This window comes from Anopheles merus, chromosome 2R (assembly GCF_017562075.2).
Source record: "Anopheles merus strain MAF chromosome 2R, AmerM5.1, whole genome shotgun sequence".
Lineage (NCBI taxonomy): Eukaryota > Metazoa > Arthropoda > Insecta > Diptera > Culicidae > Anopheles > Anopheles merus.
Genome location: NC_054082.1, coordinates 37,520,297 through 37,536,013, shown reverse-complemented (window position 1 = coordinate 37,536,013; position 15,717 = coordinate 37,520,297). Strand labels below are relative to the sequence as shown.

General features: G+C 51.4%; 3 protein-coding genes across 6 annotated transcripts; all 3 read left to right on the top strand.

Moving 5' to 3' along the window:
- Window positions 1-51: 51 nt before the first annotated feature.
- On the top strand, window positions 52-4,456 carry LOC121591084 (zinc finger protein Xfin-like). Of its 4 annotated transcripts, none has more exons than XM_041911457.1 (3): window positions 52-319; window positions 512-639; window positions 712-4,456. In XM_041911457.1, the coding sequence occupies exons 2-3, from the start codon at window positions 587-589 to the stop codon at window positions 4,079-4,081; spliced, it is 3,423 nt and encodes a 1,140-aa protein (XP_041767391.1). In that variant the 5' UTR covers window positions 52-319; window positions 512-586; the 3' UTR covers window positions 4,082-4,456. The 4 variants fall into 4 exon arrangements, with proteins under 4 accessions (XP_041767391.1, XP_041767392.1, XP_041767393.1 ...); XM_041911458.1 differs by having other exon boundaries at window positions 52-400; XM_041911459.1 differs by having other exon boundaries at window positions 52-400; window positions 478-639.
- Window positions 4,457-4,918: 462 nt separating this feature from the next.
- On the top strand, window positions 4,919-11,318 carry LOC121587983 (hamartin). Its single transcript, XM_041905410.1, has 6 exons — window positions 4,919-5,087; window positions 5,192-5,740; window positions 5,893-9,297; window positions 9,380-9,537; window positions 9,617-9,731; window positions 9,821-11,318. The coding sequence occupies exons 2-6, from the start codon at window positions 5,647-5,649 to the stop codon at window positions 10,093-10,095; spliced, it is 4,047 nt and encodes a 1,348-aa protein (XP_041761344.1). The 5' UTR covers window positions 4,919-5,087; window positions 5,192-5,646; the 3' UTR covers window positions 10,096-11,318.
- A 2,093-nt stretch (window positions 11,319-13,411) lies between these two features.
- On the top strand, window positions 13,412-14,951 carry LOC121587984 (spore coat protein SP96-like). The gene is made up of 2 exons (XM_041905412.1): window positions 13,412-14,300; window positions 14,376-14,951. Exons 1-2 carry the CDS (start codon window positions 14,208-14,210, stop codon window positions 14,784-14,786), a joined length of 504 nt encoding a protein of 167 aa, XP_041761346.1. The 5' UTR covers window positions 13,412-14,207; the 3' UTR covers window positions 14,787-14,951.
- Window positions 14,952-15,717: the final 766 nt, after the last annotated feature.

Below are 15,717 nucleotides of genomic sequence, written 5' to 3'. Positions count from 1 at the left end.
GGTGTGCGTGCGCTTTTTGCAGCAAATCGTCACGCACACGTACACACACACACATAGACTTAGACGGACGGATTGAGACGACGTCTTCTGTCACAGGTGAAAGAAAAGATGCTGCGTGAACCAACACAGCGGCAGCGTCGCGAAAAATGCAGACCAAAAGTGTAGCTCAAGATTGAACCGTTCAAGGACGATGGACGAAGGATCATTATTTGTGTTAGCTTTCGTAATTTGAAAGTAAGCCTGTCGTCTGTGCGTGTGTGCGCTCTCTGTGCTTGTTATTCGTCCTCCTGTTTGGTGTTGTTACGGTTCGGCGGCTCAGGTAATCCCTGCTCTGCATCAACGTGTTTTCTCGACCCGTGCCCTGTGGAAAGTTATTGATTGCCGGCCTGGCCTTGTTCAGGTAGCGAAAGGAGGCGCATAGTCCGCATCAATAGCCGCCAGTGGCGTCTTGCACTGACGATGTTCGATTGATTTCAGCGTACAAATAATCATTCCCGTTTGGTTCCTTTAGCCGTAAACAATAGTATCTCTCCTGTCGTTTGTTTTGCTCCAACGTCACATCGCCGACGGTAAAAAACAAACGAACATGGAGCCAGAGCAAGAGCCCGAACCGATCGGAGAAGATGATCCAGTGGATGTGTAAGTGACACAACACAACACTTTCTGTATCTGATTGTAATACATTTTTCACCCCAACTGCCCCGTTTTCAGCCCGAACTCGAATCCCGAGACATACTGCCGGTTTTGCTTCTCGGAGAACGAAGTAGAGCCACTGTTTGCCGCGAATGGCACGCAAGCCAGTGCCGAACTGCTGCAACGCATCCAAGAGTGCATCGGCATCAAGCTGACACGGAAGGAATACTGCCCCAGCGCCATTTGCTGGTCGTGTACGCTCACGCTGGAGGAGTTCCAATGCTTTCGCAAACGTTGCTTGAAATTTGACACACTGGTGCGGCGCTTGCTGCCGACGGTGAAATCGGAACCGAGCCATCGCACTGCCACACCGACGACTGCGGGGCAGAAGGAGAAAAAAATTAACAGCAAACAGCAGCCGGCTACAAATGTGGCCGATTCGGAGAAAAACAATGGTGGGCCGTCGACTGCGTTAAAGTTCAAATGCCAGTTTTGTCCGCGCAGCTTCAAGCACCGAATGTATTTGGATCAGCATCTCTGGAAGCATCGGGACCGGATCGCGGCGGACGCAGCCTCCGCCGCCGGCGCGGGCACTAAAAAAATTCCTCACGTAAATGGAAACGGCAGCTCAGCGGTAAAGATTAAATCGGAACAAGCTGCGCAACAGAAATCCGCTGAGCAGAAGCCTCCTCCTGCTGCTGCTCCTCCCGCTGGTGGCGGTGCTACCGATCGGCCAATCAGCTGTGAATACTGTCCCCGCAAGTTTACGCGCCGGATGTACTACATGCAGCATCTTCGGCGGCACAAACCGGACGAGCGGTTGTTCCGCTGCCGGCATTGCCCGCGCAGCTTCACGTCACAGCTGCGACGTACGGGGCACGAGCGAAAGATACACGGCCAGCTGAGCAACCCAAAGTCGGAGCAAAAGGACACCTTCTCCTGTCCGAAGTGTTCGCGCGTGTTTAAGCATCGGTCGTCGCTGCGGATGCATATGCTGAACCACGACGGACAGCTGCCGTACGGGTGCGATATCTGCAACTGTCGCTTTTACAGCGTCAGCTATCTGGCCCTGCACAAGAAGCGCTACCATGGCCCGAACGCGGCCCGGTCCATGACGAACGGTACCTCCATTCCGTGCCATTACTGTTCGCGCTGGTTTTTGCGCGAGTGTGACCGGTCGAGCCACATCAAGCAGATGCACGCGGACATGCACGCGAGCAAAGAGTCGGCGGCCGGGTTTAACCAACTGCTCGAAGACTGCCCCCCGGCAGACAGTGAGGGACTGACCGATCCGGAAATGTTGCCGCCAAACGTGCACGAGCCGATGATGGTGATCAAGGAGGAGGAACCGGACGGGCACGAATCGGCGGCTTCCAATTCGGTAGCGAACAATCCGGACACGCTTCAGTTCTACTGCTACTCCTGTGCCATGCCGTTCGACACGGAGGACATGTTCTCGGAACATCTGGACGATCAGCATCCGTTCGGGGGCGAACAGCTGATGGATCAGCTGCAATCGGCTTCCCCGTTCGGGGAGCAACAGCAGCAGGAGCAGCAGGACCAGGATGCGAACGTGTTCAAATGTCCGTACTGTCCGAAAACGTTCACGCGCAAATGGAGTTTGACGCAGCACCTGCCGACGCACATCGCGAAGAAAGGATACCAGTGCGAATACTGTCCTGCGATCTTTACGCGCAACGAGTACTTGCGCACGCACCGGAAGCGCAAACATCCGAATCTGCCAGAGACGGGCGCGCACAAATGCAGCTACTGTCCGCGCATGTTCAACATGGTGCGATACAAAAAGGTGCACGAACGGATCGCACACATCAAGAAGGGAGACATCCTGCCGGAAGGGGACGACACGGAGAGCAGTGAGGTGGCGGCAATCAACAGTTTGCAGGTTGAGAAGCAGCTGGACGAAAGTAGCAACAGCCTGGCACCGGAGCTACCTTCCCGTGCGTCGGACAGTTTCGATCAAGCGTCCAACGACGCGCCCAGTGTCGCTTCCGTTCAGAACTACGCCGATCTGGAAGCATCCTCGCGGCTCGCCGTTGTGCTGGAACGGTTGCCGGCGCAGGAGCTGGAACAGTACCGTTGGCAGCTGGAGCACTACGCAAGTATGCCACCCGTCATCGAAATCAAGCAGGAACTGTTGGATCCCCAGTACGGCGATATCGAGGGCGAGGGCTTCAATGATAACGCTGTTTATGATGGTAATAATTACGACGATGAGCAGGTGGAGGAGGAAGACGCTGCTAGCAATGACGCGGAGGATTCGTTTCACCCGGACGAATCGAACGATTCGGGAAAGCAGCTGCTGAAGCGAAAGCGTACCAAGTTTGGCATCACGCTTCATCCCTGTCCGCACTGCTCGAAACTGTTCAAAACCCGCACAGCGCTCCGGCTGCACGCGCTTTACCACAGTGGCGATCTGCCGCACCGGTGTGACGAGTGTGGCGTACAGTTTATGCGCTACAACCAGCTCGCGTATCACAAGGCCCGGTACCATGGGGCGAACAGCGCTACGATGGCTGCCCGGTACAGCTGCGACTACTGTCCGCGCATTTTCCTGCGCAAGCAGGACCGCACCACGCACCAGCTGATGGTGCACGCGCGCGATCAGGCGAATGCGATCGATAGATCGCCGGCGCTCACAATCGCGAAGAAAACGAAACGCAAGGATTACGTGTGCCGCGTGTGCGATGCGGAGTTCGAGAAGTATCGGCGGTGCGTCCGGCACATCACACTCATCCACGCGGGCTCGGATGGTGAACCGGAGTGTCGACCGATCAAGCTGTGCCACTGCAGCATCTGCAGCGGCATCTACAAGAAGCGCGACGACTGGCACGAGCATCTGAACGATCATCCGAGCGTGCGGCCGCACCACTGCGAGCAGTGCATCCGGAGGCGCAGAAAAGCGTCCAGCCGGAAGCAGGTGCACCGCTGCTCCTACTGCCCGAAAGCGTTCGAGCACAAGCCGAACCTGGCGTCGCATCTGCGCATACACAAGCAGCAGCTGCGGTTCCCGTGCGGCGAGTGCGGCGTAATGTACGACCGGTATCGCGATCTGCTGACGCACCAGAGCCGCTACCATCCGGAGAATCAAGACGATTCGGTCGCGCGTGAGCCGCTGCCAAAGTGCAACTTTTGTCCGCGTGTGTTCACCCGGCAGCGGGATGTCAAGTATCACCAGGAGCAGGTACATGCGGATCAAGTGATACCGGCTGGCGATACGGAAGCTAATAACGAACCCGAGGAGGATGAAGAACCGGACGAGCAGCAGGAAAATGAGGGTGACGGTTTGATGACATTCGGCTTTGGGCCGGAGATGTTTCCCGAGCCCGACGTGCAAGAGGACCCGGTGTTTAATGCAGCTGACCTGCCGATCAAATCGGAACCGGATCCCGATCCCCCGTCACCAAGCAGTAATATGATGATTGATTGAGTTAATTTATTCCCCAGCGGTCGCAAAAGTTTTCGTAAAGTGCTGTGTGACGAGAGGCCCCACAATGCATCACAACTATGTAGATTTACATTTGAATGTAGTGTTCATCTTTCTTTCTTTTTTTTTATCAAACAGTTTGACTTTGCGCAATGCAATTGTATGATTTCGAGAGGGTAAAAGGGACGATTTTTGCTACGTACACATTACAACGCGGCAGTTAAATAAAGACTTGCAGTAATAATCATCGAGTAACATTACATACATACCTCTGCTTGGTTAGGTTCGAATCAATTAAGCTAAAACTATGTCGACTTACGTGTGTTTGCGTTGGATATTATTAGCATATTAAGCAATAAAAGTAACACAAAGAGACGACGAACTTCGTTTTTGTTGGCGCCTTGAGTTGGGAATGTGCATCAAATTTAACAGTAAACATCGGATGGAATCAGCATTTAGCGAGTAGTTTGAGTAGGATTGTTCATTTAACAAACAGTTTTTGGGGTTATAATACTTAGGAGGTAAGCTTACCAAGACTGAAGAGTTCCGTGAATTTAAAGCGAAATTTAGCACAAAAATAACGCACAATTTGGAATTGGGACAACAGCTCGTGCAATTGTTTACGTTTTCTCTGCTACGTGTAATTATACCTTAAGCTATCAGCTGTCAACTCAATCGGCATGCAGCCGCGAACACACTTTACGAAACCACGGCGCATCGAAAAAAAATCTCATCGGAATTATTATTATAAAGTATTTAATCGTCTGCTTAAATGGCGAAATTGTTTAAACAGTTAAGCTATGCATAAGTAAAACGAACAAAGTCGTACAATAGGCCATCAAGTTGAATCGTGGTTTCGCTTCGACGCAGCATTTATTTACCACTGTCAAAAGATTAGCTTCGTGTGGCCACGGCTTCATGTGAAGAACAGAAGGTGGACCGCGATAGTGTGTAGTCGGGGAACGTAAAAACATTTGTGGCATGGAAAAGTTGTAGAACGTTGCGAATGGTAACACATTTCACCGTAGTTTGTGCAATCCCTTTTTGCCCGATACCTAACTGCATACCTTTACACCGGTTCCGGTGCTCCTGCGTGTTGTTCTATCTCCTCAGTTGGATGGTGTTGTTGTTTGATTAGAAGAGGACTAGGCGGCCCGTGGCGGCACCATTCGCCACTTGCTTCTTCCGGTCGGATGTCGGAACTGGCGTACACCTTCGGATGATTATTCGATTGTTCGCCGTGTGTACGTCGAAGTGTCGTTTGAGCTGTGCGTAGACAGGTTAGCGTTCCCCCCCCTCCTCGACCCTATCGTAGCGGTGACGTTGGCCGAACTGGGATGTGATAGCAGGGCAACGATTGGCTCTTACTGCGCTGTAAACATCGAAACATACATTTGTCGTCACGATCAAACCGCGGACCGAGAGCTGCAGAGGAACGTTCTCCCTTTCCGGAATCGAACCTTCTACCTGCTGGCCGTTCTTTGTTCTGCGCGGGTAATCTGTTGGGGCTGTGAAAAATAGTGAACCCGACTTATTTTGACAGTGGCATCGTAACGCAGCGAGCAGCGATGGATGTGGCCAAGCTGTTTGACGATCTCGAGTCCAACAATCTGGACCGTGTAGACGAAGTGAAGCGCAAGTTCCAGGAAATATTTTCATCCAGTAAGTATGCCAATTGATAGTAGGGATTTTTAAGGTAATCTTCACAATGTACAATTAAAACAAAACTTCAATCTCCAGGTTGCCCCTGGTGTAATCAAATGTGCTGTTCCTCCGTTGTACGTTTAGCTTACATTTGTATTGTTTCATTTTAGCAAAAGAATCCTGGCTTGCGTGCAACATGATGGAGTACTTCGCCCACACCTCCTCGATAAGGATCGTCGAAATACTGGTCAAGGTACAACAGCCCCACGATAAGCACATATTTGACCGACTGTCCGAGTGGATCCGGAGCGGTACGTCGAAAACGCTAGCACTCACCCTGTTCGGGCATATCATCCAGAAACGGCCACTCTGGCTGTATAAGGTGGGCAACCACCAGCTGGTAAAGGAGGTGCTGAAGCTATCCAAGGTGGAGAAAGACATCACCTCGCTGATCAATGCGGTCCTGTGCATCATCGATCTGCTGCCCGTGATCCCGCTGGCGATGGGGAGCTTTGTGCAGGATCTGTTCGACGTATTCAACTACCTTGCCACGTGGAACCAGAACGAGTCGCACCTGCCCGAGTACCAGCTGATCCATCTGCAGTTCGGGCTGTACGAGCTGTTCACCCGGCTGTACGGCATGTATCCGTGCAATTTTGTGGCCTTCCTCAAGCAGGAGTACTCGTCGTCCGGGCGGCAGGCCGTGTTTCAGCACACGATCAAACCGCTTCTGGACACGGTGAAAATACACCCCCGGCTGGTGCTGTGCGACCGGGACAGCGAGACGAGCCAGCAGCGCTGGAAAAACATGGAACCGCACGACGTGGTGAACGAGTGTGCCCGAATGTCGCTCGAGTATCCGGAGCCGCAGCCGCTGGAAAGCGCCCAGGCGCAGCTGCTGGCAGTGAACGGGCCCGGGGGCAACGAATGTCCCTGCTACATGACACCGATAAAACCGTACGAATACCCGGCCGGCGGTGGTACGGATGCTTTCGAATTCCCGTGGAAAGCCAACGTGAACTTTTTCAACACGCTCTCGCTCGACCAGCAGCTGTGCACGATCGCGGCGCAGAACTCGATCTGGTCGCCTAACAGCACGCTTATGCAGCCAACGCCTCCGCCCACCACTGGCACCGTTCCGCATACCCCGATTCCTACGCCCAGCTATACGATCCCAACCGTGCCGGTTCCACAGCCACCGGCAGCGGATGGAGCATCGCCGCCGGAAGCAGCGGTCGAAGCAACGCCCGAGACAACACCGATGAAGGATACGAAACCGGCGGCCAGCAGTAGGCCCTACCCCACGTCCGTGAAACCCCAGACGGCCCGTGCCATCTGGACGCCGTCGCAACCGGCATCGCCGATCAAGAAGGACGTGGGTCAGTCCCACTTCAACTATGAGTATCCGCTCGCGGTGGTCACCTCCAAGAAGCTGCTGCAGGTCGTGAGTGATCGCAACCAGTCGCTGCTGCATCTTTCCGACACGGGCACAACCACGACCACGACCACGATGACAACGGTCGCTTCTGCCACGTCGACCACGAGCAACAGCGTGCCGTCCAGTCCACTGCCGATCGATCAGCAGACGATGGTGGGTTCGGCCGCTCCCGGCACGCGCAACGAGTCGCCCATGGTGCAGATCCAGCCGGCCCAATCACGCCCCGGCGATTTGAGTCAAGAGGACCAGGAGGTGGATGACATCAACAGTCCCCATATGCACCATTCGCAGTCACTGCCGGTCGGTACGGCCGTTCCGATTCGTGATCTGTGTGCGGACGAGGATCAGGACCAGGGCGAGGGGTCGCCCTGTTCCGCCGGTGGGCTGCACTTTAAAAACTCACAGTCCGTCATCAACTATACGCGCCGACGGCTGCACAGCCACTGTTTGGTGGATTCATCTGATCCGTACTACAGCACCGGCACGTCACCGGCGGACACGAGCGGGAACTACCTCCGCAATGGGGCTACCATGGCGACGCAGCTCGTCTCGCTTGGAGCGCGTGGTGGTGGTGGTGGTGGTGGCGGCGGTGTTATCGGCCCTGGCCAGCAGCTGCAAATCCCAGAACCGTTGGCCATTTACAGCCGTCAACAGGTGGCCGAACAGGAGCAACACCACCACTACCACCATCAGTGTCACCATCACATACATCTGCACCAACAGCATCATCAACACAATCATCATCATCACGTTGTTGGGGGTGCGGGCGCGGGGTCGTTGTTTGCAGGGCACCAGCAGCAGCGCCGCCATTCGTTGCCAGATCTGAAACATTTTGCGCTGAAGGTGAATCCGAAGCTGCTGCTCGACTCGGTTTCGATCGTCAAACAGCGCCAGCTGGGCCAGCAGCCGAATCGGGCGGGTGAGACGGCCAACGGCGCAGGCAACAACAGTGCATCGTCCTCGGAAGGTGTCGGCAGCAACGCAGACAGTAGCCCATCGGAGGAGGAAGCCATCTCGGCGGCGACGCACTTTCACAGCAAGCAGGAACAACGCTCCAGTGAGCAGCTCGCACGCAACCAGGAACTTTTCCGCCAGCTGCGCAACAATCTGACGACCGTCGTCACTCCGATCAGTCATCTGCAGCACCACCGTGGACATCACCACCCTCACCAACAGCAGCAGCAGCAGCTGCGGCTCCAGGGGGAATCGTTCAGTGTTACCCGATCGCGACTCGATCACCAGCCCAGTAGTGCAGGAACGGCGATCGTGCCGGTTCCGCCACATGCGACCATCTCGACCGCGACGCAAACAATCATTAGCTGGCCGCAGCCTTACGAGCAGATATTTTACGGCATCCTGCAGGAAGAGCTGCGCTTCAAGAACAGCATTTCCCAGATGCAGCACGAACAGCAGGTGCAGAAAAGTGGCCGACTCGATCCGTACGCGCTGCTCGACCAGTACATAGAAACGTGTGCGAAAACGCGCGCTACGCAGACGGAGAATGGCAACCGGGCGAACCTGCCCGAATCGTACTATCAGGACCACATCCGGCTGTTGCATCTGCAGCTGCAGTACGAACGCCATCGGCGGGAGATACACGCCGAGCGCAACCGGCGGCTGCTGGGCAAGAGCCGTAAAATTCGCGCGCTGGAACAGAACAACGAAGCGCTGAAGGATCAGGTGGCCCGGTTGACGCGGGAGATTGCCTCCCTGAATGCGGAGCTCAGTACGGTGCGCCGCAAAACGAACGCCGAGCTTACGGAAGTGTCGCGAGAGTGTGTACGCTGGAAGGAAACGCTCCACCAGGAGCAGGAACTCTGCAAAGAGCGGCAGCTGAAGATTGAGGCGCTGCAGGTGGTGATCAAGGACGAGACGGCCCAGCGCCGGGAGGTGAATCTGCAGCTGGAGAACGCACAGGGCGAGCTGTTCGATTTGCGGAACGAGCTGCGGAAAGCGGTCGGGAAGGCGGACTTGGGGCAGCAGTACCGCGAAGAGCTGACCCGTTTGCAGTCGGAGCTGCTGATGATGGGCGAGGTGCAGTTGCGCTTTAGGGAAAAGCTTACGGAGCTGGAGCGGTTGCGCGCGCGGGAAGCAGAAATTGCACTCATGAAAGCGAACTATCACGAGGAATGGAAAGGTGCGACTAAACCGGAACCGGGTTGTGCATCCGTTCAGTGAACTAACTGGAGTTTTCTCTTCTCTTGCCCCCTTTCAAACAGAGCTTAAATTTGCACTGCAGCAAAAATCGGCCCAGCTCGATACGGCCAAGGAACGGCAGGCCGAACTGGAACAGCAGCTGATCAAACGGGAGGAAACTATTACGCACCAGAAACGGACGCTGAAAACGGTTAAGGAAGAGTACCAGGAAAAATTTAAGGTAAGAGATATTACCGTTAACGGGCAAGGAGCAGGCAGAGTGTAGAGAGGATTGTGTGCTCTTATCGTTCTTTATCTAGGCCCTGGAAAACAAATACGAAGCACAAAAGGCAATCATAATCCGCATGGAGGACCAAATCGAAGAGCTGCGCGTCCAGAGCTGCGTTGCGAAATCTCCCGATTCTGATCGGACTGGTAAGACTGTCTCGCTTTATCACACTTCTATAAACAAACAATTCCTTAAATTCCCTCTATGATCATCCCTACCGCTCCTTCCTTTCCAGATGCGGTCGGATCGCTCGATCACACATCACCGCTGTCGATCTCGCTGGCGTCCAGCGAGGGTATTCCGGAAATTCGCAACCTATCCGCCCTTGTTGCACAGAATTCGGCCGGTCTGGGAACACAGCTGGGCGGTGGTGGACACAGCAGTACGTTGCCCGGTATGGGCAACAGCAGCACCAGCGGTACCATCGAGCTCGATTCCAATCTTCCGACGCCGACCACTGCCGGTCTGTATCAGCAGGGCCAAGGCGGTGGAACGTTGCCCGATCCATAACAGCATTGCTGTGAGCAATGGTCTATCGTCACCACCGCGTTGACGGATGGTGAAGGATGTATTTCGATGCCGCTTATGAGAGTCGAGCCTTTGGGTGTTTGCGTGTGTGTGCGTGTATGTGTGTTATGCTCGCCGCATGTGCCCGCAGCAATGTTATCACTTGTTACTACTGTTGGCTTCCAGTTTGGTTTGTGTTTTGTTTGTTATTGTTTCCCCCCGTCACAAATCGAACTTTGCTATTTTTCTGTTCGGCTTTTCGGTTGAAATGTGATTGCAGACGGTTATTGCCCTTCCCCGACAAACCGTCGTATACGGCCATACGTCCTTTTTTTGCCTTTTTCCAATTCTCCTTTTAGTAGTGTACCAATGATGCAATTGGTGGTTTTAGTTGCATGATTGAAAATGCGCAACAAAAAAACATCCCTATGAAAACACCACACAATCTGGATGGGAGCGTGCGTCGTGTGAAGTGTCTTGAGCAGTCGTTAGATAGGATAGGAAGAGATAAAAACATACACCCCACACCCAACTACTATTATTGTTTGCACACGAAACCACGGAAACTGCAGCTACTAAAACTGACGCCTCGTCGGATAACCGCTCGGTACGTCGTAATAAATATCTATATTTTCATACGCCAAAGTAAAATCGAACACGAAAACGTGTACAAAACAAAGAAGCGATGGACGAATGGGAGGAGAGGCGCTTCGAAGGCTCGGGGGCGGTTTGTGAGGACGGGAGTTTGAGTAATCATTGCGCTAGATATGTATATTATGAAATAAGCAAAAATACACAGAACGACACCCATTTATGGCGACTGTATGGCATTTACGCAGCCAATAATCGGTGCGATCCACACCGATCCAGACACACACACACACACACACACACACTGATGTGAGACAATGCAGGGCTTTGCATGATGAGAGCCAGAAAGTGCCCTCCCCCGCCCAATTGTGAGACTGGACTGTAATTTGAATTCTCGAACACCGAAAACACCGTTGTTAGATACATTAAAGGAGAAGAAAGCGAACCACGAAATCGTTCTCAGCACACCATCACCACCAAACACATACAAATGCTAAGGATGTTGTACTGAAGCTGATTAGCCCTTACTGTGTTGCGGTTATGAGTATATATATGTGTGTGTGTGTGTGTAGATGAGATGCTCGATAACGTGAAGATAATAAAGGAAACAAATTACCTAATTCTAGCAGGCCGTACTTGATTGAGTGTATTTTTTTTGTTCTTATAACGGGTTTCATAAGCTCAAAACCAGCAATATTTGTGATCGATTAAACTGGGGTTTGATGACGAACGATCTCGCGCAATATGTTGCAACTTGCTGGAAGTATGGAAAAAAACATCGACCTCAAAACCACATTCCCGAGACAACAGAATGTAAAACCGCATCCAGCAGCAGCAGCAAACAAGGGAACATCTCGATGTTGGGTGCATCTCTTGCATGCGGCGGAATGTGTATCAGACCGCCAAAGAATGCGGCCCCGCGGGATGGAGACAGTTCGATGAACCGTGTGCCAACTTTCCCACCAACTTGCTGTCCGAAATCACCTGACCCGATACGCCCAATTTTGTATCCTGCGGCCTACGGGACGTGTGTGTGTGTGTCTGTGTTGTCCACATCGAATATGGAAGTGGAAAGCGGCGAACGAGAACCAACCAACACACAAGGCGGACTGCCACTGCCAGTACGGAAGCAGCGTGCAGCGATCGTTCCGTGCTGCCAGATCTCGATCAGCACCGGTAATGGATTTGAAAGTGTTAAAACAAAGTTAACTGTGTGTAAGGGCAAGGGCCCCCTGAGGACCAAAAAAGAAAATTAACTCACAAAATGGATCAATTTATGAAGGCAGAGGTTGTTCATCAACATTCTGCAAAATGCCCAAATATAATTTCAACTATATTTTCGCACAGTCACTCAGTACGCTGTCAGATGGACAACTTATTCGCAGTCAAACAGAAAAAAGGCTTTACCATCAACAAATACCCCTCAACAACGCTCATTGGTTTAAGAAACACTGGCTTGTTTTGCTCTTCGTATTTCTGTAATACCATTGCCCCATCTCCCGCGAACTTACTGCGATTTGTTTTGAACGACTTTGTTTTTGTCGGAAATTCCGCACATTCTTGTCCGCTCAATAAATCCTCAACAGACTCCCGGGAGCGGCCATAAAAGAGTAGTCACTCGACTGCCATTCGCAAACGATCGCTCACTACTTCCAAACTGCTCGACGAAGCAAGTGTGGAAACAGAAAAGAGGTCGATGAATGGTTTGCGAAGAAAACGAGAGTAATGAAGCCTGATAGTCCTTTTTTAATTTAAAAGGACATAAATAATATTGGCTATAGTGTTATGCGAGGTATTGCCCTTTACTTTTGCAATATTTATAGCGCTATTATGTTTTAGTTGAAATATTATACGTTGATATGATTGCTTCATTTGAGTAACCCAAATGAGTAACCCAAACTGTTGCTTCATGCACCCGGCTTTGTTTCTTCGCTTGAGCCTACGGACCATTCTCTATACAGGCTTGCAACACTCCTAAAACCTAATTTCAGTACATTCCTCGCCGGAAGGCAAACAGTTAGCTGCGCAAGCAGCAACGACGCATCAGCTCGGAAACGAGCGCTTGTTAAGAACTTATGGTTCATATCAATCAAACGATAGCTATTTACCGGCCTCGTCATCGAGTGGAAGCCGGTGCACTCGCTCCGAAAGGGGCCCCGTCCCCTAACAGCAGCTCCACATAATCGACATTATGTGTGTCGGTTGGACATTAAGGTACATGCGGATAATAATACTGCTTGCCGCGTCGTCAGCCCTCTCGGCTCGGTTACACTCGGCCATTATCTAACAGCACCATTAGCACGCGGTGCCAAATGATAATGGTTTGCATGATTTGATAAATCGAGTCGAGCATCTTAAGTACCATAATTTGTACGGTAATTAAATTAAAACAACCTTCTCAACACGGTCCACTGCTCGCACACACACACACATACACACCCACTGTTTGCCGATCGGCCGATGCGATACGATCGCACCGACCCGCTTGTCCGACCGATCTGATAAGAAGGGAGATCAATGTGCAAGACATCTTGTAAGGCTCCTTTTTGAACGATCAAACAGTGCTTGATCGAACTGTGTTTAGTTTCTAGGCGAGAAGGAATAAATAAATCAATTTAATGCAATGGTTTTGTTGCTATAAAATAAAACCATTTTAACTTATCGTTTATAAAATGATGTTTTTGCTTACACTCACCTATTTAAGTGTTGGTACAATGTTGGTACGCACTGTATTTGTACCATCATCTGCACTAAACACCTTGCCGAAGTACTGTGCAATGCAAGTGTTTACTTTGATAGCACAAACGCACGGAAGGTAGGGGCCAAGCAGGCCATGCTACCATCCTATCACACAAGGCAGTAAATCCGGTTACGTCAAAGGGTGTTCACTTCGGCCAACCTTTCGGTGGCGCTTGCCACCCGATAGACCTTGAACAGGTCCGGCTACTCCCCGGACGCAGGGCGCGCACTTTGCATAATGCGCTACCTTGCTTCATTCGCTGCAGTGTTCCGGGCTGTTTATGCAGCTGCACGCCCCACTGCATCCAAGATGGGTGCACACTGCACATTCGTTACGGTTGCCATCATGCTCCCTTTTTACGACCTGCCATTCTAAACAACCATCTTATCAGTGTCACCATCGGGTGCAGGTTATAGGTTCCGGTGTTATTCTTCAGTCTTTCGCAATTGCTTTCGCAAACGTGTCTAAATGATCGTCAAAGGGTTACATCGTCGTCGGTTAGAACGAGTGTCCCCGATCCAGCATTGCACCGAGCAAAGCAGACGGGAACCCGTCGTTTTTAGACATGGCCAAGCTGGCCAAGGACGTTTTGCTCGAATGGATGGGCGACACATGCGTCGACATAATGATAAGAAAAAACCTTGCGTAACATACGGTTCCAGTAAGCCACAATCGTGCAAGCAGATATAAGCAAACGGTAACTTATTGTGCTGCTGCAGAGAGCATTCGGTGACTTGGCTGGCCGGAAAGGTTCGTCGCTTCTGTTGAAGTCTTTCGTGTTGGAATGGCGCATCCGGAGAGATTGCTGTTGCTTACACTGCTGCTTTCGCTTGTGGCCCACCAATCGACACCGGTTGCTGCTTTCGAAGATTTTCTGGTAAGTTTTACTATCCATCCGGTCGCTCCCATCCCCATACATCCGACCCGCTGTACCCCGCCTTTCCCTCGTTAGGACGACATCTTCTCCATTTTCTTCGACTCGGACAGCGAAAGTGAATCGGAAGAACCGATCCAGGTGAATGGAAAGCATGCCACGATCAACGTAATGTGCGACAACTGCACACTGACAATCAACTGTCCCAACTGTAGCAGCATGGCGATGGCACCGATGCCTTCCAGTACTGCGCAACCGAACGATGCTAGCTCGCCAACTGCTGCACCGGCACCGGCTGCACCATCCACTACTGCGGCCGCAGTAACAACGGCAGCAACGGAAGTGACTACAGCAGCTACTACTGCTGCTGCTGTTGCTGCTCCTGCAGGTTCAACCGTGCCGGCCAACACGACAATGGCCGATGGAAACGACGGTATGGCGTCCATGTCGACGGCCGATGCCGAAACTACCACTGCTGCTGCTTTCTAAGCGGTTTCGTGCGCTTTGCGCCATCATGGAATGGGCTGGTCGTTGTGAAAACGAAATATGGTCCACTAGTTTTAATGTGCTTTGGTATTTTTTACTTCCATAATTCTCTTTCTTCTGGGAATTATTTAATAAATAAACGAATTTAAGGAAGATTTATCTCTTTCTTTCACTCCACAATAAGTAAGTAACCGCATCTTTTTGGGACGGAATGATCCGCTGTGCTAGATATTTGTGATTATGTTGATCATAACGATCGTGATTATGATGACATAGTTGCAATATTTGTGTCTTTGAAATTATCCATCTTTTTAAGCATTTATCACAATCCAAACGATTAGCAGAAAATGAACTGAAACACCGAATGATTGAGTACCGATCACACCGTGCGCATGGTCAACCAGTAAGCCCGGTTAATTACCCACTCAGTGCTCCCTTAATTAGGCGTGTGCGGCGATCTGTGTTCTGCAGTGCGTGAGTTTATCTCGCAAAACGATGCAGGCAGGTTTATTGACTTTTATTTTTAAGCCATCGCAAACTGGCAGAGTATTATTAAGCTGATTATTAAGCTGAGCTGTACTCTAGTTTGATGATAGTCGAGCTCTCGACGGTTTGGATTATGCTGCACTGTGCCGGTAAGGAGCTGAAAGATTGAAAAAAAGAAGCTGAAAATTAAACAGGATTAACTGATTTACCAGCGGTACCGCGGACCGTTTTATTAGCCTTAGAGTTACTTTAAAGCGGATGTATTAGCTTACTAAGCGTAGTAGTAAACCTGTATGCAGAGCAAATCACTGCCCCTTGCTTAGTAGATTAATAGGGTCGCATAGCATTAATTCTATTTTGTTTTTGATGAGAAACTGCACGACGACATGTCCCATGGCTCGAGGCGCTACCAACACTACCAATAGTTAATTTCCGTTGGCAACACTGA